Raw genomic sequence first — 23,321 nt, forward strand, 5'->3', positions numbered from 1 at the left:
TAAAACAGAAATACGAAGCTTTCTGACTTTATCCCTTAAACAAAAATCTATATTTTTTTTACTGTAGGCTATGCCCTTATTATTTCGGATCTGTGTCTACGTAAATTCTAATTCAAAACGTCTGCTTACGTTTTAATAATAGATTTAAGTTCATTGTTCATTTTAAATTACTTTGAATAAATGATTGATAAACAAGTGTGCATATTATGAGATATTTATGGGTTCTTATTGCACACACGAGCAATCTTAAATCCAGCGGACTACTCTCTTTGCAGGGATATTAGTCAAGAAAGAATCACCGAGCATTACGCAGCGACTGTATTCCATAAGAGAGAATATACTCAACGTGCTCCGATACGGAAGTGTAGTGCCCTTCAACTGGAACACAAAAGGGTTTAGATGTTTCTACTGCTCTAAAACTATCAACGACTTAACTATATTAAAAAGTCACACCTCAGAGAAACATAGCAACATTGATCTAGACGAATTCATTCCAAAAAAGATCATATCAAAAGATGTACCTATCAAAATTGACGTTACCAATATTAGCTGCAAGTTTTGTCCCGATATGCCGGTGTCTAATCTAGAAGAACTAGTGTCGCATATAATGATTGTCCATGAAGAGAACTACGATGTATCAGCTGGAGTTTGCATATTCCCGTTTGTTTTGAAGAAAGAAATTATGCCGTGCGTCCTCTGTAATAATCAGTTCGATAATTTCACCAGACTTATCAGCCATATGAATAAAGAACATATACAACACAGCTATGTCTGCCAAATCTGTGGCTTAAGCTTCATAGATAATATTCGGCTCAAAAGGCATATAAGCTGCAGTCATATAGGACATCGATGTACCATTTGCAAGAAGGTATTTTCAGCTGCTCACAAGTTGGAGAAACACAGAGTGAGAATACACGGACAAGTTAAGAGCTACGATTGCAATTTATGTAGTGAATCGTTTGAGAATAATTATCAAATAAAAGTCCATATGGGGAAAGTGCACAATGTTCAGAAATATAGGATAAAATGTGAGCACTGTCCTAAAATTTGTACGACCAAAGGAGCCATGCTTTTGCATGTGCAGTCATTGCATTCTGACGTGAAGTTCGAATGCGATCTTTGCGATTATAAAACAGCTATCAAGTGGATGATAAAGCTTCATAAGCGTACACATTTCGGCGAGAGGAATTATGCGTGTAGCATTTGTGATAGAAAATTTGGTAGATCTAGTAATGTAAGGGCGCATATGAAAGTGCATACTGGACAATTCGGTCGAGTTTGTCGACATTGCAGGAAAGGGTTCATTGATTTCGACGCCTTGAGGAATCATGAGCGTGAAGCTCACTATTTCGATCAAATATAACGGAAATGTAAGAGTTGTTATGTAATAAGTTTTAGTTTAAAAACTAAAATATACAAGTAATAGCGCTTTGGACTTACTGAGAATGTAAAACGTTGATATAAGGCTGAATCATAGGGATGATTATGAAGCCTATAAAAAAAGACGGACGGAGTACGTCCTAAACTAACGGTGAAGCATAGCAATGGCTGCTGACCTTCTTTGTGTGCGTGCCAGAAATGTTGCCATAATGCAGATTTTCCCCCCATGCTAGCTTTTTCATTTATTTCATCTATGTATTTAATTGTTGTCCTAAGCTATGGTTCGCGCAGAAGATAATATATGGATACTTGTTTTTCCTGCATAAATTCTAATTCTGCGGAAAGTTCGTGAATAAAAAGTAGGCTATCTTCCCGTTGACTGTTGACTTCCTCTATCTTTCAATGAAATTCTTATCAAAATCGGTTCTGGATATTAGCCCATAGCAGAACGAAAATTTCTTTCAGACAAACAAAAATTTTAAAATTATTCATTTATGTTTTACCATCGTCCTGGCTACGTCCGTGATATAAAGTGTATGGGGATTGAATAAAAAAAAAACAGTTCTCTTCAATCAAATCAAAAATAGGACTAATAATAATAGCACATTTTTAGGCAATTCATGAAATCAGAACGGAAGACATAGTTAACTGTTACAATATAGTTAACTTAATAATTACATCTGATGGCGAAAATCTTTCCATTTCATTTGTTTACCCTTTACTTGTTATTTGTTCTTGCGTCTTTCTATAAGACAAGCCATTTACTCGAAAATAATTTTAAATTTTAATATAATAGTCATATTGGATTCAAATAAAGCTAAACATTTTTTGAATTTGTTGCTGTGTTGTAGTCTACTTTTTGAATACTAGGTATGCTTTTTTCATAATTTTAAAATGGACTAACGTAACGTCATACCATTTCCCCTACTTTTGGGAGATTTTAAATTTCTAATAATGGAAACACCGGTCCATATGTCATTGGCATTTATTATTTTTCAATTTATTTATTTCGGCCACCACTGTGGTTGCGGCAGCATTTAACAACGCAATACGGCATTTCTTTTATGATATCGAAACGCTGTTTTCTTGACGGTCGTGGTACAGGAGGCCGACAAACTATGGGTTGCTTCCTAGCGCTGCCTTGTAAAACGCCGTCCGTCTTTTTTTATACGTCCATGTATGAAGCCATAAAATTGAAAAAGAAGTGATGATATTTCGGTGTTTTCGTTATCTTGACGACATTCTAACTCTATACAATTACAATGTTGGTTTTGAAAATAAAGTACCTATGAAAGCTACGTCATTTCAGTTTTATTATAGAAACCCTTTACGTTGAAAAATTACGAAAATTTCTTTCCAATCTACATGCAGGCTGTTTCTTTTTTGGTCAATCAGGAATTTAAAATTAATTCCTACATGTTATCTTGAACCTTCAAATTTTTTCTGTGGCCAAAAAGAATTCGATTACTTTAATTTTTTGAAAATTGTTGTTCTTTATGTTGAAAATTCCTCTTTCATTATTTCAAGTTTTCGAATAAAATTTATTATCGATACAAAGGAAATGATTGATATTTTATAATGCTGAATGGAATTTTCTCCAAGTTATTTTTTTAACCATTAACAGACAGTTTTGATACTTATACCTTTTATTTTAGTGTTAATGCGCGTGAGGGATTGAGGCGACAAAGCCTTTATTTTCAAAAATTTCCGACATAATTTAAATTATATATTTCAACACAACAACAACACTATCGCTAACACTCAGTATACATAATGCATTAAGATCAGTTGTAATTGTAATATTTTACATATATTATTATTTAGGGCTTCGTCAATCAGATATTTGACTGAATCCAAGGAGAAATTACAAAGATGTAACTGTAATGGTATATTTAGTATCAAAAAACGTTAATATGTCAAGAAGCAGAATTGAATCGACATCTAAGAAGATCGTTTTACTTTCAGGAATGGATAGAAGACTGAAAAACGATCACGGAGAAGCAACAGCCACGTTGAAACAAGTTACAGGCAAAGAAAAACTGTCTATAGTGAGAAAGAACGTAATAAATGTGGTGACAAACACAAATGTCATGCCATTTAGATGGCTCAAGAGCTCCTACAGATGCTTTTATTGCTACGACGTGTTCCAAGAGCCGAAAGATCTCAAATCGCATAACGAAATTCATGCGCCCGAAAAGGAAATTGAGAAAATCATGAACAACTACTGGGAGTCCTCAGTTTACGTCGACATCTCAAACATGAGGTGTAAACTGTGCACCGATGTCGCAATAGACTTTCATAAAATTATAGATCATCTTATTACAGTCCATCGTGTGTCATTCGATAAAGATTTTGGGACGTGCATGAGTCCGTTTAAGTTGCACGATATATCAGTCGAATGCGTTACCTGTGAGAAACATTACAGAACATTCGGACATTTATTAGTACATTCTAACAAAGAGCACAAAGGTTGTTCGCAGTTGCTTTGTGAAATTTGCGGGCAGCATTTCAGACATCCGAGCAACCTACGAGATCACGTCAACAAAGAACACAATAAGCAAACAGTTGACTGCAATCTATGCGGAGAGACTCTCCCAAGCATGAACAGAATGAGAACACACATGCAACACTTTCATAATAAACGCTACAAGTGTTTCAAATGCGCCGACTTATTTGAGACGCACTACAAGCGGTCCCTTCATATGATGAATGTACACAAAAGTCGGGACGAGGTTAAATGCCAACATTGTCCTAAAACTTTCGTGTTTCGAAGCACAATGATGAGGCACGTTAGAGAGACTCATTTACAAGAGAAAAACGCTGTATGTGGTATTTGTGGGTGGAAAGCGTTTGGTATAAACAGACTGAAACGGCACATGACGAAGCATAGCAATGAAAGAAATTATAAATGCCACGCGTGCGATAAGGCGTTCAAAACGAAGAAAACTATGTCACAGCACTATAACAATATTCATCAGAAAATTATGAGGACGCACTGAATAGTTTTTATGATAGTATAAGTAAGACTTTTCTGAAAAAGATCGTGTATAAACAGTAACTATATTAAAAATTTTACAAGAAAGAGATGTGCGTGTTAGCTATACATGAGAAGAAAACCTGTGAAGCGGTGGTGGTGTAATGGTTAAGACTGCCTGTGGATCGAAAGGTCTCAGGTTCATATCCTACTTGTGCCATATGAGTTTGTATATCAATCTGACTCATAGTAGTTTTCATAGACCACCACTTGCTTGCAGGTGCAGGCAAATATCCTGAGGAAACACTGGATGACAGTTTAGTTCCCTAGTGTGTATGCGACTACCTTCCACTAAATCGTGGTAAATACAGTCGTAAAAGTCATGTCAGATGCCTTAAGGCGACTTGAATAAAATCTGACACCAGTGTTAGCAATAACACACTCGATATGATGATGAGAAGAAAAGAGACGAAGCGCTGTTGACACACCGCTCATCACATGCCCGGCCCAATCTGCCTATATTAGTATTAAATTGAGTCACATTGACGTTATTCTACCTTATTCGGTTACACTCGTCTTGTCTATCATTTTCTTGGTTTTTACTGGTATTGTAAAGTGCGTATGGCTTAAAATATGCTTTAGGTAGTTCTCAGAGCATTACGGAAGCTGCGGCCGCGCTTGCATTACAATTTTTCAAATTTTAACAAAGACAAGAATTAGTTTTACTATCTGACTTTAAAATAATTAATCTGTACACTGCGGTAACGTAAATTTTATGAATGATTGATTAAGGAATAGATTCTTTCCTCAAAAATATTGACTGATCGTAATGATAGCGCTGAAACTCTCTGAGAACCACACTTTATTTTTTTAGGTATAAGAGTTTGAATTTACATAGTACCTAACAACTAGTGACTTAGCTCTAAATCTGACATTATAAAACATTTGTTCTACGAGTTTTGACAGTAAATTGTACCTAATTACATTTTGTATAATATAAATCTATAATACTAATAAAGTCCTTTTTCTAGTGTAGCATAATCTGTGGTATTTTTTTCGCTGTTTTAATCAACAGAAATTTATAAAAATGTGATAGTGTGCGGGTAGGTCTAGTTTTTACAATCATTGTGGTAACCAAATTTCAATGTTAGCCGGCATAGAACTTTGCGGTATACATTGCTGGTTTTTCATCATACAAACTAGGCAATGAATGCGCGCATACGGGCTCTGTCAGATTTTGGCGATAGCGTGAAGCAACGACTCGTAGACAGATAAGTGGCAAATCATAACGTTTATATTCGTTACGTTACAATTATGTTAAAGATCAGTCATCGGCAATCGTCTTACGAGGCAATAATAGCATCCCGAAAAATTTACATCAGGCGTTGTAAAATGCGGCCGGTTGTAAAATTCTATCCAAATCTTCATTTAATGGTAATTTTTAATGCAATCCCTTGGGCTTTGGAAGTTCCAAGACGAGAAAGAGAAAGTTGTTAAAATGTAAAAGTAAATATTGATAAAATAAATGGATTATAGAAGATTATGTCCTACACTAAGCTTTACTCGTAAGTTTGTATCGCGGGTCTGATGGGCACGACACACCCTGAAACACTGTGATATTTATCCGCGCTGGGAATCGTACCACCATACCGTCGACAACTACACTACGGAGATTTCTACACGAGAAATTCCTGCAGACTTGTTGACATACGCTTTATTGTCTACAAAACAACAGTATGTTTATAAAGTAGTATCTCTTTTGTCAAACGTAGCTTAATACCAATGACAGCTGGGTGCACCGATAAATTTGAGATAAGGACGACAGAGACAGACGTAATATACCTATTTTATTGTGCGTGTGCACCGAGTAACCATTTAGTAAAGGTTTGGAAAATTTATAAATCAAATCTTACAATACAATCCCTCGCTTAGTTATTTCACTAAATCTAGGACACTTTTTAAACTGTTATAACGCTAAGATCGTGCATCACAGAGGGTCATGTGATCGAACTGTGTGAGCACACTGTATTTACCTTTGTTCTGATGGTTTTACAAATTGTAAGATTTGATTTACAATTAAATTTCAGACCGTTTATTTAATGCTAGTTATATTGTAAATTTGTGAGGTTGCTCACTTAATACGCACGCACCATGGATTTAGTAAGTACTTCGACGCAGTACTTACCTAATATTTCCATGGCACGCACACATTTCATACCATTTGACATGTGTCACAGATATCAAGTTATATTTTATAAGCTAGGTATACAGTCCATGCGACTCATAGAGAATGCTACATTTCTTTTTCAGAAGAGAAGTCGTTAATCTCTAAGCGACTCGATGATGCAAAACTCCTCCGCGACTTAGCAGACCTCCGAGCGCTCCTCACCGCCGTCATAGAATATTCCACTATCATGCCTTTTCGATGGTGCAGTAACAAATACATGTGTTTCTACTGCCGATGTCCTTTCTCCTCCAGTGTCGCCCTCAAGGAACACACTGCAAGCGAACACGACAACCCCAGACTCAAATACATACTACAAACCATTAGAACATCGTCAAAAATCAAATTGGACGTGACAGAAATTGTATGCAAAAAATGTAACAAGAGCTTAGAGAATTTGATGGAGTTCTTCGATCATTTAAACGCGGTTCATGACATGAAGTTGAACAGAGATGTTAGCGTCTACATGTTCGCGTACAAACTTTCAGATGATGGCATGTCTTGTCTGGATTGTGGACAGAAATTCCTCTTTTTCGGCACTCTTATTAGTCACGCCCACAAACTTCATACTAAAACCGAAATGTGTCTATGTGAGATTTGTGGTCAAGCGTTTTCTGGAAGAGCCAACGTCATGAACCACGTTAGAACTGTGCACAGAATCGACAACAGATGTAATAAATGCTACAGGTCATATTCTTCTGAAGCCGCGTTGGCTGCTCACACGCGACGGGTACATCGTCAAGATAAACTAAAATGTCCGAAGTGTCCAGAGATATTACGAACTACATACATAAGGCAGCGGCATATGGCGTTGGTTCATGATGTTAAGAAGTATCAGTTTAGCTGTGATATATGTGCGAAGACGTTCACATGCTTGAGCGTGGTGGCTCAGCACAAAGCTAGAATGCACATGAAGGAGAAAAATTTCGCGTGCGAAATATGTGGATTTAAAGTGTTCAGTAAAGATTTGTTGAAAAAACATATGGTGAAGCACGATGACTCCAGGCCCTTTCAGTGCGAGATTTGTAAGAAAGCGTTCCAAAGAAAGAAGACTTTGGATCTGCATATAAGGATTCATACGAATGATAAAAGATATGTGTGCAAAGTTTGTGGGAAGGCGTTTATACAGGTCACCAGTTTGAAGCTGCACGGTAAGGTGCATCATTCCGTGCCGGATGTATCATGGAGTTGAGAATAGTTTTTGTATTGTGAAGCGGTGTTGTAATGGTTAAGCATTGGACATTTTGTGAACATTCGTGCCTACACAGTACAGTATATACAGATCTGCAGACGCCATATAATAACTGCATATGAAAAACACTTGTGAGTTTAGATGGGCCCAAGAAGTTGTAAATCCAACTTAAGGTGGGCTTTCGCCCGACTGTTTGGACAGAAACTGGGCATAGTAACAAACCTATCTATGCCTTATTGGGTTCACAGTTTTAGTTAAGTCAGGAACGAAGACTTATCGTAAGAGCAATAAAAGTTTTTATTTCCTACATTCAGTATTTTATTTTCAGTGCTATATGATTTTGAGACTGCCAACACATCGGAGTCAAGAAAACCCAAGACAAGAATTCTTCTAAATCTTGTATTTTATGAAAATTGCCAGTTTTACGTTTTCAAAGGAAATTGAATTAATAGGAACATAACAAGAACATATAATGTACCTACCTCATGCCAGTATGGCGCCATTTTAATCGCAGAAGTGACGTTGACGTTTTTGATATTTTAAATAGATTTATAAAAAGTTCACAGTTGCGTTAATCTATGGAATTAGTAGGTACCTAGGTTCTCAATGAGTTCTAGGCCAATGGTTAATCTATACAGCCATAGACGATAGATAGATATATAATATAGTATAGATAGATATATAATATAGTATAGATAGATATATAATATAGTATAGATAGATATATAATATAGTATAGATAGATAATACAGATAGATGTCGAATGGTTGATTTGACGTTGACACTAAAAAAAAAGCAGACCTCTGTCACTGTCACAGACGCACAAAAAGCAGACCAAGCACCCGCGCGTGGGGTCAATGGCGAGGACCTTCTAAACCTATGACTACCATGGAATTAGTAGGTACTACTACGTACGCAGTACTTAATAATGTCATGATGACCACTGTCGCGTAAATACAGCTAAAGTATTGTTCATGTAGAATGGCCATAAAGTTCATTGCTCCCACTTACCGCTGACGAGATTGACAACATTCGGCTGCCATTTTGTTTGACAACCGCACATATCTAATTTGTTTGTTTTCTTTGTTAATTTTTTTTAATGGAATCACACCCCAGTCCCTCTAATATGGAAAAGCCATGACTACAGTGGTTAAAACGTAGAGTAACAAATCAACACAGTTAGGAAGATAGAATTAATATCGTGTACGTTTTAAATAAATATTGACGATTTCTACTGTTAACTTGTATGACCCCTACCCTATACCAAGTTACCGTGTTTACACAATTTTGCCATACATTTCATATACTCCGAAACTACCGTTTTTGAAATTGGGAAAAACGTAGTATGCAGGTATCAATGGACTTTATGGCCAACCTTATTGAATTTGACTTTAGACGATAGATTTAGACAGCCATATAGACCTAACCTAAACATATTTGACGATCGTTTGCAAGCGTCGAATGATATCTTAAGACGAATGCGGTCTTATTTTCTTTCGTAGGATATATGGTGGGGTGGTAATAAATAAAAGTCTAGTTGTATTGTAAGCTTGTGTATTCTAGAAGCCCTCCTGGTAGGGCTTGGAGTCGAGCCGCGCCTGCAGCAGCTCCAGCTGCCGCCGCGCCTCGCACGCCGGGAAGTTGTTCAGCTCGTAGTACTGCGGCGCTATCTTCAGCAGCCATTCCGCTGGTAATATAAGCTAATTTTAATCTAATCTGGTCTATTTTTATCAATTTATTTACACGAGAAACTTAGTATAAAAACTAGTACAAGTGCGCTACTTATATCAAATGAAATTCTTTCGCTCGTGAGAGGTGGTTCTTAGATCTAGTTGAATTCAGGGGCCCTACCATAAACTTTTACGGAATGATTCCAATACAACTCAGATCAATTGAGGAACCTAAAATGAATCGCATTCATACTAAAAATTAAGTCGATGGTGCAAATTTGCGATGCAGTTCAGTTCGTAAAGTTGATTGCGTTAAGAGATGATGGTAAGCCCCCAGGAAATTTAGGTGACTTGGTGTAATTTTTACGTCTATCCCATTAGTACTATTGAGTTGTCCCATAACGGGACAACTAAGATGATTTCTTCCCAGTGTTCCCATGGGATAAATGACACTAATATTTTAGAAAAAAGTCCCATTATTATAATTACCGTTCAATATTTAAGTTTATCGTTATGTATAGAAAAGTAGTGTTGGTCTATGACACCGGCATTTATTTGTGTTTTTTGTCTGTTTGTATCGTATTTGTGTCTCTAACGTTGGTTGTCCTTCACTGTCACGTCCTTCCCTCCATTGGTAGACAGAGAAAACTTCAGACATTGTCATATACTTTGGAGAAAATTTTATTTGACCCGTGTAGGGAAATGGTCTACCTAATTTAGCTATATTAACTAATTGTTTTCAGTTTTCTTTGTCTTTGACTCAAGTTCATTCAGGGGAGAGAGAGAGACAGCGATCGGGAGTGACAGAGAAAGACAGTTCAGCTCTATTGTCTTTAGTTTTCCGTCCGTCCGGACAGAAATAGACAGAGATAGCTCTGTTGTCTCCAGTCTTCTCTGTCTCCGGCCCTATGCGAAAGAGAGACAGCAGTAAAGCGACTCACGCTTGATGTCTGTGACGGTGCGAATATAGTTCTTGGTGGTGAGCACGAACTCATTGTAGATGACCCAGTCAGGCTTGTGGTCCAGACAGGTGGAGGGGTGCAACTGTACCACTTGGTTGTCCTTCACGGTCAGGTAGTACCCCGTGCGCTCCAGGTGCGCCACCTGGGTGGTTCAAAGGTTTCTTTTATTCATCACAAATTTTTTATTATGCCAAAAAATAAAATGGGGCTATCAGTACCTGTTACTAATAATAATGTGCATAGTCAATCCAAAATTTATCAAATAAAAATCTATAATAATTGGTTTTTGATAAATTCTGGCAATTCTTTTTTATTTAGTTATTTTTTGGTCATTGCACGCGAGAGCGAGAGAACACGATAAACTATGAATTGGAATAATTGGAGTTTCAAACCACGTCCATAAATTCATTGATATTTTGGGATAATTATACCGCGGGCGAAAGGTATAAAGCTCATAAATTATTTTTGTCAATATCTTTGGTTGTAAACAATATATCCATGAAGGGCAACTAAAAACAAGTACGTAAAGTTTGTATTTTCTTACAAGTGTTGTTATGTAAACAATCTCACCATGTCTTATGATTTATGTAATTTTAATTATGACATTAATGCCAAATAAACAATTTTTCTTTCTTTCTTTCTTTCTTTCTTTCTTTCTTTCTTTCTTTCTTTCTTTCTTTCTTTCTTTCTTTCTTTCTTTCTTTCTTTCTTTCTTTCTTTCTTTCTTTCTTTCTTTCTTTCTTTCTTTCTTTCTTTCTTTCTTTCTTTCTTTCTTTCTTTCTTTCTTTCTTTCTTTCTTTCTTTCTTTCTTTCTTTCTTTCTTTCTTTCTTTCTTTCTTTCTTTCTTTCAAAAGTACTATATTGATGAAATTCGACACACGAGGCAGACGAAACCATGAGGAGTAACATCGACCTCTGTGGCCTAATGGTCATCACGCCGGACTGCCGCGCTGGTGGTCCCGGGTTCGATCCCCGGTCAGGTCAACATGAGAAATTATCTTTTTAAAATTGACCTGATGTTTATCTGACTACATGTTTTATGATATTACACGAGCGAAGCCGTAGCGAGCTGCTAGTGGTTAACAAATGTTTTACTTTAAAACGTTGAAGTTGATTAATTTTATCTAAAACCGGTACTAATATATATATATATAATATATATATTAATTTTTCACTATTAGTTAAGCCCGAAATTAATGAGACGAGACCCAAAAAAATAGTTTTATTCTTGTAACTGCTATAGCAGTAATGCGTCCGTCAAGTGTAGAACCCTTGAAACCACTGACCTGCATAAAGAATCCATCGACGAGAGCTTTCCTTATATTAATATAATAATCTTTACTTGTGAACTCTGTACTTGTTCGCTTCAAATTAAATCTGGAAACAAAAATAATTTTAATCACAAAATAGAATTAACAATTAAATTAACACACAAAATTATACTAATTTAAACTAAAAAAAAAACTATTTAACTTAAAAATATCTAGAGAAGGCCCCCTAGGCATTCCTGAGCTGAATTGCAATGAAAATTCGCTGGGCGGTACAGAGAGCTCGGCAAACCGCTGAGGGAGACAACAGGTGACCCTGCTCGGGTAGTTTTCTCGTACCGCAAACAAAAATAATATTTGTTAGGTTTTCAAATTGAATAAGCAGATTTTTTTGGAGATTGAGAATAAGATCAGGCAGTCTCTCTCTCTCTCTTTCTGTCTCATTTTCCCGTGGCGCATGCGCATAATGTCTCTTTCACAAAATGTCCCCGAGTCGTAAAATATATATTACAGCGTAGTCTCAGTAATAACGCTTGAATTTATCTGCGAAAGCAGAACAGACGAACATTCACCCCCCATTATAGGCAATTGTGGGTTGATTTTTCAGAAATCTACCCTATGTTCCTTTAACTATATATATATATCTATATATATATATATATATATATATATATATATATATATATATATATATATATATATATATATATATATATATATATATATATATATATATATATATATATATATATATATATATATATATATATATATATATATATATATATATATATATATATATATATACCAAATTTCATCAACGATTTAGCCGTGAAATCGGTACAGACAGACAGACAGCCCTCACATTTATAATATAAACTATGGATTACCTGTCCATTATTCTGCTAAGTTGTTGTCTGACGTTGTCGCCCGATTTTAGTGATCTGTAGTTGATAAAGTTGTCGTAGCACCAGTGCGGGTCCTCCATATCTGAACAATAATAAATTCTGGACTATTCTTACAGATCACACAATCCATAACTGGCCCGACATCACCCTTGTAGATAAACACAAACACGTATATATTACAGACATCGTGTTCCCAACACTCATAATATACAATCAACTATAGAAGAAAAGATCAGAAAATATACAGAGTTGCAGGAAGAAATTAAGAGAATATGAATTTAGTATCAATGGTTATACCTTAAGATATTTTCAATATACTAAATCAATTAGACCTACCTAAATTTACCTATATGACTTTATAGAAAGCTGCAATATTAAATACTTGCCGAAATGTATCAAAATTCCTACAGTTAGGTTCCGAAAATTCATTGATCTCCTCATCACCCTCATCGTAAATCATAATGTGTGTTTGCACTTGGCAAAATGCCCGTGCTTTTTTCATCTGAGAATTTCTTTTGGAAAAACAACAAAAATAAATAATTATAATGAACTTTATTGCCCTTAAACACAGTAGGTACACAAATAATTCATATTAGGTACATATGGAGCAAAAACGAACTTTTTGCTCAAACAAATAAAATATGTGACACATAACTGCACACTAGCGAATTTCTTTTGTTTATTAGCGAAAACAACACAGTCGTTAAAACGCGCGACGGGTCCGCGTAGTGGGTCATGACCCAAACTAAGGAAAGTGTGCCGATTTCGATGAAATTTGGCACAGAGATAGACGAAACATTCAGGAGTGACATAGGCTACTTTTTATTGTGGTTTTACCCGAGCAAATCCGGGGCTGGTCGATAGTAATAAAATTGACAATTCCTTCACCTCTGTGGCGCAGTTGCCTCTGAACCGAGAGGTCCCGGGTTCGAACCCCGGTCGGGCCATGATGGAAAATGATCATTTTCTGATTGGTCCAGGCCTGTCTTGGATGTTTATCTATAATATGTATATGTTATAGAATACAGTATCGAACGTAATCGAAGTAAAGTCTCGAACTTACGTTGGGGCTAACTCGATCTGTGTGATTTATCCCTATATATTTATTTATTTTAACATCTTTACCGTCAGTGCGTGAGAGGCCTCACCCACTGATCCACGACACACTTTGTCTAGACTTTTCTTTACTACTTTTTAAAAACATAATAATATACGTACATATGTACATACACATAAACCTTCCTCTCGTATCACAATATCTATTGGTGAAGACCGCATGAAAATCCATACACGAGTTTTGGAGTTTATCGCGAACATACAGACGCGGCAGTGGACTGTGTTTTATAATATGTAAGGATATACTCACTCTGTTTGAAGGCGTGGTACACGTTTAGCAGGGTTAAGTGGTCACCGTCGATGTGCGCGAACCTCATCTTGGCCTCGTCCGCCGCCTTGCGCGCTTCGTTCGGCCGCACGAAGCACTGTGGCACTGGTGACAGAAAACAATAAGAAAATAGACATATTTATGTACGAGGATAGATCGTCATCCTAACTAATATTATAAATGCGAAAGTAAGTTTGTTACCTCTTCTCTAAAAATAAATCCTCCTGTCGCGTCCGAACGCGAAAAGCTCAAAAACTACTGGACGTGATGGGTCCGTCAGGTTGCCGTCGTCTGTGATAGGTCCGTCAGGTTGCCGTCGTCTGTGATAGGTCCGTCAGGTTGCCGTCGTCTGTGATAGGTCCGTCAGGTTGCCGTCGTCTGTGATAGGTCCGTTAGGTTGGTGTCGTCTGTGATAGGTCCGTCAGGTTGCCGTCGTCTTAGATAGGTCCGTCAGGTTGCCGTCGTCTGTGATAGGTCCGTCAGGTTGCCGTCGTCTGTGATAGGTCCGTCAGGTTGCCGTCGTCTGTGATAGGTCCGTCAGGTTGCCGTCGTCTTAGATAGGTCCGTCAGGTTGCCGTCGTCTGTGATAGGTCCGTCAGGTTGCCGTCGTCTGTGATAGGTCTGTCAGGTTGCCGTCGTCTGTGATAGGTCCGTCAGGTTGCCGTCGTCTGTGATAGGTCCGTCAGGTTGCCGTCGTCTGTGATAGGTCCGTTAGGTTGCCGTCGTCTGTGATAGGTCCGTCAGGTTGCCGTCGTCTGTGATAGGTCCGTCAGGTTGCCGTCGTCTGTGATAGGTCCGTTAGGTTGCCGTCGTCTGTGATAGGTCCGTCAGGTTGCCGTCGTCTGTGATAGGTCCGTTAGGTTGCCGTAGTCAAGATGACAAATAATAATTTCCAACCTGACAACATGGCTGTGATGCTGAGGATCTCGTTGGAGCAGTTGTGGTTGCAGCTCGCTATCAGCATCTTGGCAAGCTGCGGGTCCAGCGGGAACTCCGCCATCACTGCGCCCAGGTCCGTTAGGTTGCCGTCGTCGTCTGCGGTGATGAAAATATTGAAAAGGGATGCGTCGCACTTGACAAAAATAATAATAATTGAAAGAAAACTCCAAAAATCCCTTGAGTAGATTCTCGAGTTGACATGTAGGTATATGACAATAATAAGGCTTGGAAAAAAAATCAATATTAGTGACTCACCCAGCGCAGCCAGATAGTTGAGCAGCTCCAGGGCTCTCATGAGCGTCTCCGGCGCCGGCGGATCCATAAAGTCGAAGTGCACCAGGTCGTCAATGCCCAGCTTTTTCAACTGCAAAACTACAGATCCTAAGTTCGATCTGCAATGGCAATGCGGGGCGCGTTAGACAGCTTCCACACTATGTTGCGAGGTGACGTCTAGTTTTTTCTTAAATTCAAATTCGATTTTTTTTTTTGCGTGTGTGTTACGGTTCCATCGTCCGCCAAAACGATGATTTTGCCAACGACACGGTTGTAATTAACACGGTATAGTGTGTTATAATAAAATTCTATATTCAATTTAGGATGATATATAATGTTACGGTAAGAGTGATTAATTGAAAATAATTAATAATTGTTAACTGTCTACGCGCATGCGCTGTGACGACGAGCGCCTGCGCGATGTTTCTTTTCTTTAAAAAACAAATGCTGTCATGGACGATTCTTGGCTGTTGGTTTTTTAAATGTATTGCTCGTGATTTACCAGCCCTAAATAAATAATCTTTGTCAAATACCGAGTATAATTATTTATAATATATACTCAGACAAGATCCTACAGTTAACTATTATTAAATAATTGCCCAAAATCGTGATAAATGTTACAAATTTATCACATTTGTCGGTGATTATTAATAATTTAACCTTAATACCGACAAATGTAATAAATGGATCTCTATTTGGTTGCCCTAATTTAATATTTTAATAGTTTGAAGCAATGCCATGCATCCCCTGCTGTCCGGCTTGAATTTTTATCCTGTTGTACTACCTTGGGTCTTACTTTATATATTACTATTACCAACCTGTGCAGCGAATTATTAATAATAACTAATAAAAGTAATTAATTTCAATTGATTATTAATATTTACCAAATCACATGGTTACTATTAATAATGTTGTAAAATTATTAATAATATTCAATTAATCAAACATACCGTGACATATACATCACTTAACGTTTAAATTTATTTGTTTTAATATTAATTATCGTCAAAAAATTACTTAAACTCCGACTTCCAAAGCGCATAACTATAACTTTAAGTGTATGTCTGTACGTAGTAGATGTTAAAGAAAAATATGGTTGGTATTTATGGAACTAATAGAAGCCAAAACAATATTTTTTAGAGTTTTTATCTGTCTGTATGTTTGTTCGAACATCACGCAAAAACTACTGCATGGAATTTGATGCTATTTTCACTATATGTACAGCAGATGGTTTAACTTAAAATCTGATATAGGTTTTATTCATTTCATTCATTCATCACAGATATATTGATGGTGCCCAGGGACGGCAGAAAAAATCTTTGAATGAATTCGTATTCAATAAATCCTCTCCTGTTCTAAATCAGTGGACCCATGGCGGAACCGCTTACCCCACTCGTCTGCCTCAGCCCCGCATATCATTACACAAACTTTTATCAGAGAAATGGCAATAAGGTATATCCATTATAATGAACTGCAGAAGTGGTGGTGTGTACCAGGTTCGAATCCTACTCGTACCTCGTGAGTTTGTATACCAATCTCATTTATGTATAGACTTATATTGCTCCCGGTGAAGGAAAACAAGAAGCCGTTTCGTGAGGAAACCTGCACACTAGTTGATCATCAACTTGTGTGTGAAATGGAGAAGGCAACGGCAAACCACTCCATTAATAGTGCCAAAACGCAACCGTATATGAATCCTAAGTAATATTATAAATGCAAAAGTAAGTTTGTTACCTCTTCACGCCGTATCTACTCAACCAATCTTCTTGAAATTTCGCATACATGTAGTTTGAAGTACTGAGAAGGACATATAGCATACCTTTCGCAACCATAAAATTAACGCCGGCGCAAAAGCTAATTACGACAATAAAGAAGAACAGAAATTGATAAAATCATTTCATGCCACGTGGTAAAAACCTGAGAATCTCCGGATAAGTGTTGTCTTGCATCTCGTTCCTGTACGCCTTCTCAGTGTACAGCCGGAAACATTTTCCTGGCCTCGTGCGTCCGGCGCGGCCGGCGCGTTGCTGCGCCGACGCCTTGCTGATCGGCGACACTAGCAGCGATTCCACCCGGATACGGGGATTGTATACCTGGGATTTGAGAAATGAGAGTGAGGAAGTGACATGGCTGCGTTGAAAGCTTGTCGCGACTGAGAACTACATTATTTCTGCAATCCCGGATATCGGGATTCTTTCGAAACGGGTCCGGGATTTCGGGATTCTATCGAAACGGTTCGGGATTTCGGAATTCTACAGAGAAGATTGCGGAACTTTGATTTCAAATATACGCTCTATCGGTGGATAATCTGAAACATTTTCGCGCTGGTGCGGCCGGTCGCAATTGGGGACAGTACACTACAGTACTACACAGTACACTTAGAAGTGATTCCACCCGGATACGGGGATTGTATACTTACCTGAGACGAGATAAATAGAAAAGAAAAAGTGAAAAAGAAGCGGTGTAGATGTTTTTTGCACCTAGGGAATACAATATAGATATTTTTTTTTTGCAAAACCGGGTTTCCAGGATTATACAGAGACAATCCCGGAAAGTCCTGGGATAATCAAATATAAGTACTTCTCGATGTATGAAATGAATCACAATCGATCGCTACCATTTTTATGCAGTACCGGCTGTTTATGCAAAATTTTATGCAATACAGGGAATGGCTGAAGATAGAAAGAGATGGAAAGAACTTCGCCGACAACAACCTTGTTCTTAAATATTGAATCAATCGATTAAAATATTAATATTGACAATACTCAACGGCCCACACTGAGCACTGAGCTTGTATCGCGGGTCCGATGGACACAAACACAGAAACGGACACAACACCCAGAACCGCAGACAAATATACGTGACCACAGCTACAGATATTTGCTTACACTGAGAATCGAACCCAGTGCCTCCGGATAGCGGACGTGCGTGGCCACTATACTGGTCAATTAAATGTCAAAGCTACAAACTACCAGCAACCTACCTTCTGTTTAGCGAATCCCGGGTCTATGACAAAAACGACACCGTCTATGGTGAGCGAGGTCTCTGCTATGTTAGTTGAGACTACCACCTTTCTGCCAATTGCGCCGTTCGATCTGTTTGGAGGCGCCGGCTCGAAGATTCTAGAATGGATTTGTAAATGGCTCAGCGGAATGACGATTTGACAAAAATTTTTAATCATAAAATGTCTCCGAATAAAAAATAATTTCTCATCATCATTTAGCTTACTCCTTAACAGTAATTTTTCTTTTCAATACAATATTTAAAATGTTTTTTTATGCAATCAAACATTTATTCAGATTCAAATTTTATTTAAGTCAAAAGTTATATTAGGTTGGTCACATACATAAGGTTACACAAGTGACAGCCTGCAAGGGCACAGCCAACATATAGGGCAACTAGATGCCTTATTAAATGAAATATTCTGATAAGAACATGTTTCACATTAGAAAACATTTCGTAAAGGGGCATTTGGCATCTGCGAGTGAGCAGAATAAAAGGTACGCAAAGTTGCATATGGCTCACATAACATTAATTCATCGCTCTCTTATAAGGAAGAACAACAAACACACTTTCACATTATTAGTATGGAAATATGTTTGACCCACTGAATGGCATGTGAAAAAAAATCATTTAAGGTGTAGAGGAGGAGGCCATTTTGCTGGCCAAATGTTCTTATAAATATTACAAAACAAAGTCCGTCGCGTCTGTCTGTTCGCGATAAACTCTTAAACTACTGCACGGATTTTCATGCGCTTTTCATCTATAGATAGTGCGATTCGTGAGGAAGGTTTAGATGTATAATTTGTTATGTTTATACCCGAGCCGGGATAGGACGCTCATAAGGATAACAAATAAAAATTTGCCAAACTCACCTCTGTTGCAAATTTGGTGGTAGTGTTGAATACAGAGGAATACACTTCAGCTCGCCAGCGTCCGGTCCCAAATTGTCAATCTCCCTCTTAATTCTCTTACACGCATCCTCAATCTCCTCTTGTCCCGTCAAAAACAACAAAATATCCCCAGCAATCTCTTCGCATATATGTATCTGCACCACGGTCCTTATAGCTGCTTCCAAATAATCTCTCTCCGGTTGCGGAGTATAGAAAATCTCCACCGGATGCGTTCTACCGGGCACGTTCATCAGCGGTGCGTTGTCAAAATACTGTTGGAATTTCCCAGCATCCAACGTTGCGGACATTATAACCAATTTCAGATCTGATCGCTGTTTGATAACCTCTTTGAGGACTCCCATTAGTATATCCGTTGCGAGTGTTCTTTCGTGGGCTTCGTCGAGGAGAATGACACGGTACTGTTCTAACATGGGATCTGACATGGCCTCTCTTAGAAGCATACCGTCTGTCATGTATTTGAGAACAGTTTGCGGTCCGGAGCAGTCTTCGAAACGGATGCTGTAGCCGACTTGCTGACCTGGAGTGGAAAATATATTAGTCTGTGGCAAAATTTGTACAGCAGCAACTGAAGATATTTGCGGTAAGCAACGCAAAGATTTTTTTTTCTATTAAACGAGCAAAAATATTAACTATCTAATTCACCTAAAATTAGTAAAATTACGTCGGAAAAAATCATATTCCATGTTTAAACTTAGGGCGGATTGCCTCAGTCAACTTTGACGTTAACTTTAACCTGCGCGCTCTAGAAACTTAGAAAAAATATGTTTTAATGCACTTTTAATTGTACTTGTATCCATTTATACATATGCATACAATTTTAAGACAAAATATGACATGGCATACTTTTGTTTATCCTAATAATATTTACACTAGCTTTTGTTCGTTGGTCACAAATAAACTAACAAACCTAACCTACCAATTCTGTAAAAAAAAGTTATTCAATACTATCTGCGCCTCGGAGCTTCGCTCCCGTGGAATTTTGGGATAAAAAGTACCCTATGTGTTATTCCAGGTTATATTCCAACCATGTACTAAATTTCATAATCCGTCCCGTAGATTTTGCGTGAAAGAGTAACAAACATACATGCTTTAAAAACAATTAGTAAGATAAGATGTTTTTTTTTAATATGCCGAAACAGAATTTTGGGAATATCATGTCAAAATGCGAAAGTACTGTTATGCCAAAGTAAAAAATATACTTTGGCATAACAGTACTTTCGCATTTTAACAAGATTTTCGCGAAATTCTGTCTCGGATCTGTTCTGTTCTGAAAATCATAATTATTTATTTTTTATTTTATTTTAAAATGTTCAAGGAGAACATGCTTGCATGTTTAAAATCTAGATATATATTATGCAAAGAGAAGGATTCTCTTGTATCCATAAACGTATCAGCGTCGTTATGTATTGTATACGCACCTAGGGCAACGTCCATCTCCTCGGCGACGCGCTGCGCCACCGACATGGCGGCGACCCGCCGCGGCTGTGTGCACGCCACTCCTTTGGACTTGCCCGCGGTAACCGCCGCAAACTCCACCGACCATTGTGGTATCTGCGTAGTTTTACCCGAACCTACAGGAATTATTTGTTACGGTATATTGTATATGCTGTGTTACAATACAATACAAAAAATATCTTAAATACAATAGTACATGGTCAAAAGGCAGGCTTATGGCTAAGCAATCTCTTCCAGCAAACTTCCTTTGGGTAGTGAATGAGGATAACAGAAGAGGGTGGGCACAGATATTTATCATTATGGAGGTAGTTGTCGTTCCGTAACAATGGCGCACTGTGATTGGTTAGCTGCTAAATAGCAAAGCCTAATGTTATTTGCCTAATAATATTATAAATCTTTGTTATTATAAACTTGGGAAACTAAGTTGTAAAAAATTGATTAAATAAAGTCCTAACCTGTCTCTCCTACAAGTACAACACATTGATGAGTATTGAGGAGTCTCATAAAATCATTCTTGTATTCCCACACCGGGAGACCGAGTCTTTTCCGCAGAAGCTCATGGTAACGCTGGGAGTGTGGCAACCCTGGGGACAAAAATCCATACTAATATTATAAATGTTAAAGTGTGTTTGTCCATTTTTCACATAATAATAGAGCATTTGAGTGAGGTGATTTTTCATGTGGAGATAAGTTGGAAAGTTACTGAAGAGCATCATAGGCCGCGTGCAACAGCTAGTAAATATTTATGAACAAACTACACAGATTGAGTTAGCCCCAAAGTTCGAGTCTTGTGTTATGGGATACTAACTCAATGATTCAACATTTTACAACACTTATAGATAAACACATCAAACTGTTTTGAATTTCCAAAAAAAAAAAATTTTTTTTGAGAGCAAACCCCAAAAGTATATTAGGTATTTAATATTTGAGTACAATTAGGTATTTGAGTAATAGAATGAAAATATAAACATTGCATTAGAATTTTTAGTTACCTGTGTAAGAGTTGATTCCTGGTGTACTACTGCTTGAAGTTTGGCTGCTGGCGCCAGAGGCATCTAATGCTTCAGTACTACCTCCAGACTTAGCTGCTTTTTCCTCTCTAACAAACATAAAAGGATAGGTACAACTAAGGATACAACAAGGATAGGTAACACAATTCAAATGAGTTCTTTCCGCATTCCTTCTCATCAGTGGTAATTCCGAAATGCTAGTAGTTTGTAGTTGTGAGAAATAACTATTTAATATAAAAATTGATGAAAGTCCCTGTGAAGGTCTAATTTCTGAATAAATTATTTGAATTTGGTATATCAGCAAATATTTATATTCTTAGTCATTATTTTTGTATTTAAAAAGTTGACCTAAATGGAAAGATAATAGCTAGATAATAGCTGTGCCAACCACATCAGTGGAGTAAAAAGATCAGATGAAAACATCAACCTTTTGGCTTTTTAATGGCTTTTTTATAGAATAACAGGCGAACGAGCATGCAGGTTAGTAGTAAGTAAACACTGGTTCAAATAAAAACACAATCCTAGCTACTTTTCTTTAGTAAAATGGAAACAACTAGAAACTAAGACTGAATGACCCTAGGCCGATGTAATGCTCGACTAAACTATAATTACTGTCCGTTATGAGTTATAATATCCAATTGTTATTTAAGTACCATTCTTGTCATTAGCACATAATCATTATTTACCTAATATAGATTTCTACCTTGTGGTAAGTACGGTTCTAATGATTTATGATAGGATTCAGCATTTTATCACTTAGGTACAACCTATATAATGAATTATTTAGACACTACGAAATTCCCCCACGTGCAAACATAATTGTTATTTTATTAACATGTCATCATAGCTTTTTAATGGCATCTGCATGAGCATCTACTTCTTGATCAGTCTGTTTTGAAAGCTATGAGAACTTGCTGACAATTTAAGGATGGGTAGGTAATAATAACAATAAATATAATATTGATAGCGTTTTGTCGGCGACAAGCGAAATATCAGAAACAAAGGCTCAAATTGCGAGCTATGAATTTACCTTTTTTTCTTGATGAAAGGGTCCAACACTTCAATCCTTCGCTTAGACATTTTTAAAAGCACATATAGAACACTGTAATTACTAAATAAATTGGAGGACGACAGAGAATCAGCAAAACCAAGAAACACTCTGGATTTAACAAAATGGCGATGGCGAACAACTAACCTTCTTTTTTTTTTATTATCAATATGGAAAGGCAAAGCGATCTAAGCACATACAGCCATCTAACCAAAACCAAAGACACTAGGCAGGCTGAGATTCCATGTGTGTCAGTGAGTTGTGTTGCCTTATGTTCAGCCGATGGATTATATCAATAGTGTTTCATTAGTGTTATTAGTAGTAGGAAGGCAGGAATATATTAAGCACCAATAGAGCCTTGTAGATTACCATCGACACGCAAAGAAGATGTAGTATTAGTTTTTTATCAAGCAATAGCTTTATAAATGTGGTTTATCTGTCAAATAAGAAACACGCTAGAAACATTAGAATGTCAATAGTTGCTTTAGCCTTAATTAAGAGATATTTGCGGGCACGATTTAATTGGATAACTATATTGGAGCTAACGCAACTGTATCGAGAAATATAGATTGTATTGATACTACTGAGAATGAGAAAGCTATTGATTGCCTGCAACAATCGTTAATCAACAACAAACCGATCATATTATTTTCCAACAATCCAGTCTACAACAATTGAAAGTATTAAAACTGTAATAGTATGTAGCTCGATATATCGATT

At 37.3% G+C, this 23,321-nt stretch overlaps 2 protein-coding genes across 2 annotated transcripts; one reads left to right on the forward strand and one right to left on the reverse strand.

Annotated features, from left to right (window-relative positions):
• The first annotated feature begins 3,347 nt into the window (after positions 1 to 3,347).
• On the forward strand, positions 3,348 to 7,770 carry LOC128682357 (zinc finger protein 729-like). The gene is made up of 2 exons (XM_053767002.1): positions 3,348 to 4,209; positions 6,665 to 7,770. Exons 1-2 carry the CDS (start codon positions 3,348 to 3,350, stop codon positions 7,768 to 7,770), a joined length of 1,968 nt encoding a protein of 655 aa, XP_053622977.1.
• Positions 7,771 to 9,307: 1,537 nt separating this feature from the next.
• On the reverse strand, positions 9,308 to 22,747 carry Dhx15 (DEAH-box helicase 15). The gene is made up of 14 exons (XM_053767485.2): positions 22,584 to 22,747; positions 21,536 to 21,642; positions 20,999 to 21,127; positions 20,507 to 20,659; positions 19,050 to 19,605; positions 18,158 to 18,296; positions 17,092 to 17,267; positions 15,157 to 15,293; positions 14,860 to 14,997; positions 13,945 to 14,067; positions 12,561 to 12,660; positions 11,689 to 11,779; positions 10,382 to 10,544; positions 9,308 to 9,457 (listed from the first exon to the last, which is right to left on the reverse strand). Exons 1-14 carry the CDS (start codon positions 22,631 to 22,633, stop codon positions 9,330 to 9,332), a joined length of 2,190 nt encoding a protein of 729 aa, XP_053623460.1. The 5' UTR covers positions 22,634 to 22,747; the 3' UTR covers positions 9,308 to 9,329.
• Between the last annotated feature and the right edge of the window lie 574 nt (positions 22,748 to 23,321).

This window comes from Plodia interpunctella, chromosome 30 (genome assembly GCF_027563975.2).
Source record: "Plodia interpunctella isolate USDA-ARS_2022_Savannah chromosome 30, ilPloInte3.2, whole genome shotgun sequence".
In the NCBI taxonomy this organism is placed as follows: Eukaryota; Metazoa; Arthropoda; class Insecta; order Lepidoptera; family Pyralidae; genus Plodia; species Plodia interpunctella.

Bases quoted from the DNA above. Each gene is read 5' to 3' on its own strand.
- Dhx15 (XM_053767485.2), bottom strand. From the start codon at position 22,633: ATGTCTAAGCGAAGGATTGAAGTGTTGGACCCTTTCATCAAGAAAAAA. The intron at 19,606-20,506 runs GTGCGTATACAA...TTTCCACTCCAG, and splicing joins GGAGATGGACGTTGCCCTAG to GTCAGCAAGTCGGCTACAGC. The intron at 9,458-10,381 runs GTGAGTCGCTTT...TTATATTACCAG, and splicing joins CACCGTCACAGACATCAAGC to CGGAATGGCTGCTGAAGATA.
- LOC128682357 (XM_053767002.1), top strand. From the start codon at position 3,348: ATGGATAGAAGACTGAAAAACGATCACGGAGAAGCAACAGCCACGTTG. The intron at 4,210-6,664 runs GTATTTGTGGGT...TTTCTTTTTCAG, and splicing joins AGAGAAAAACGCTGTATGTG to AAGAGAAGTCGTTAATCTCT.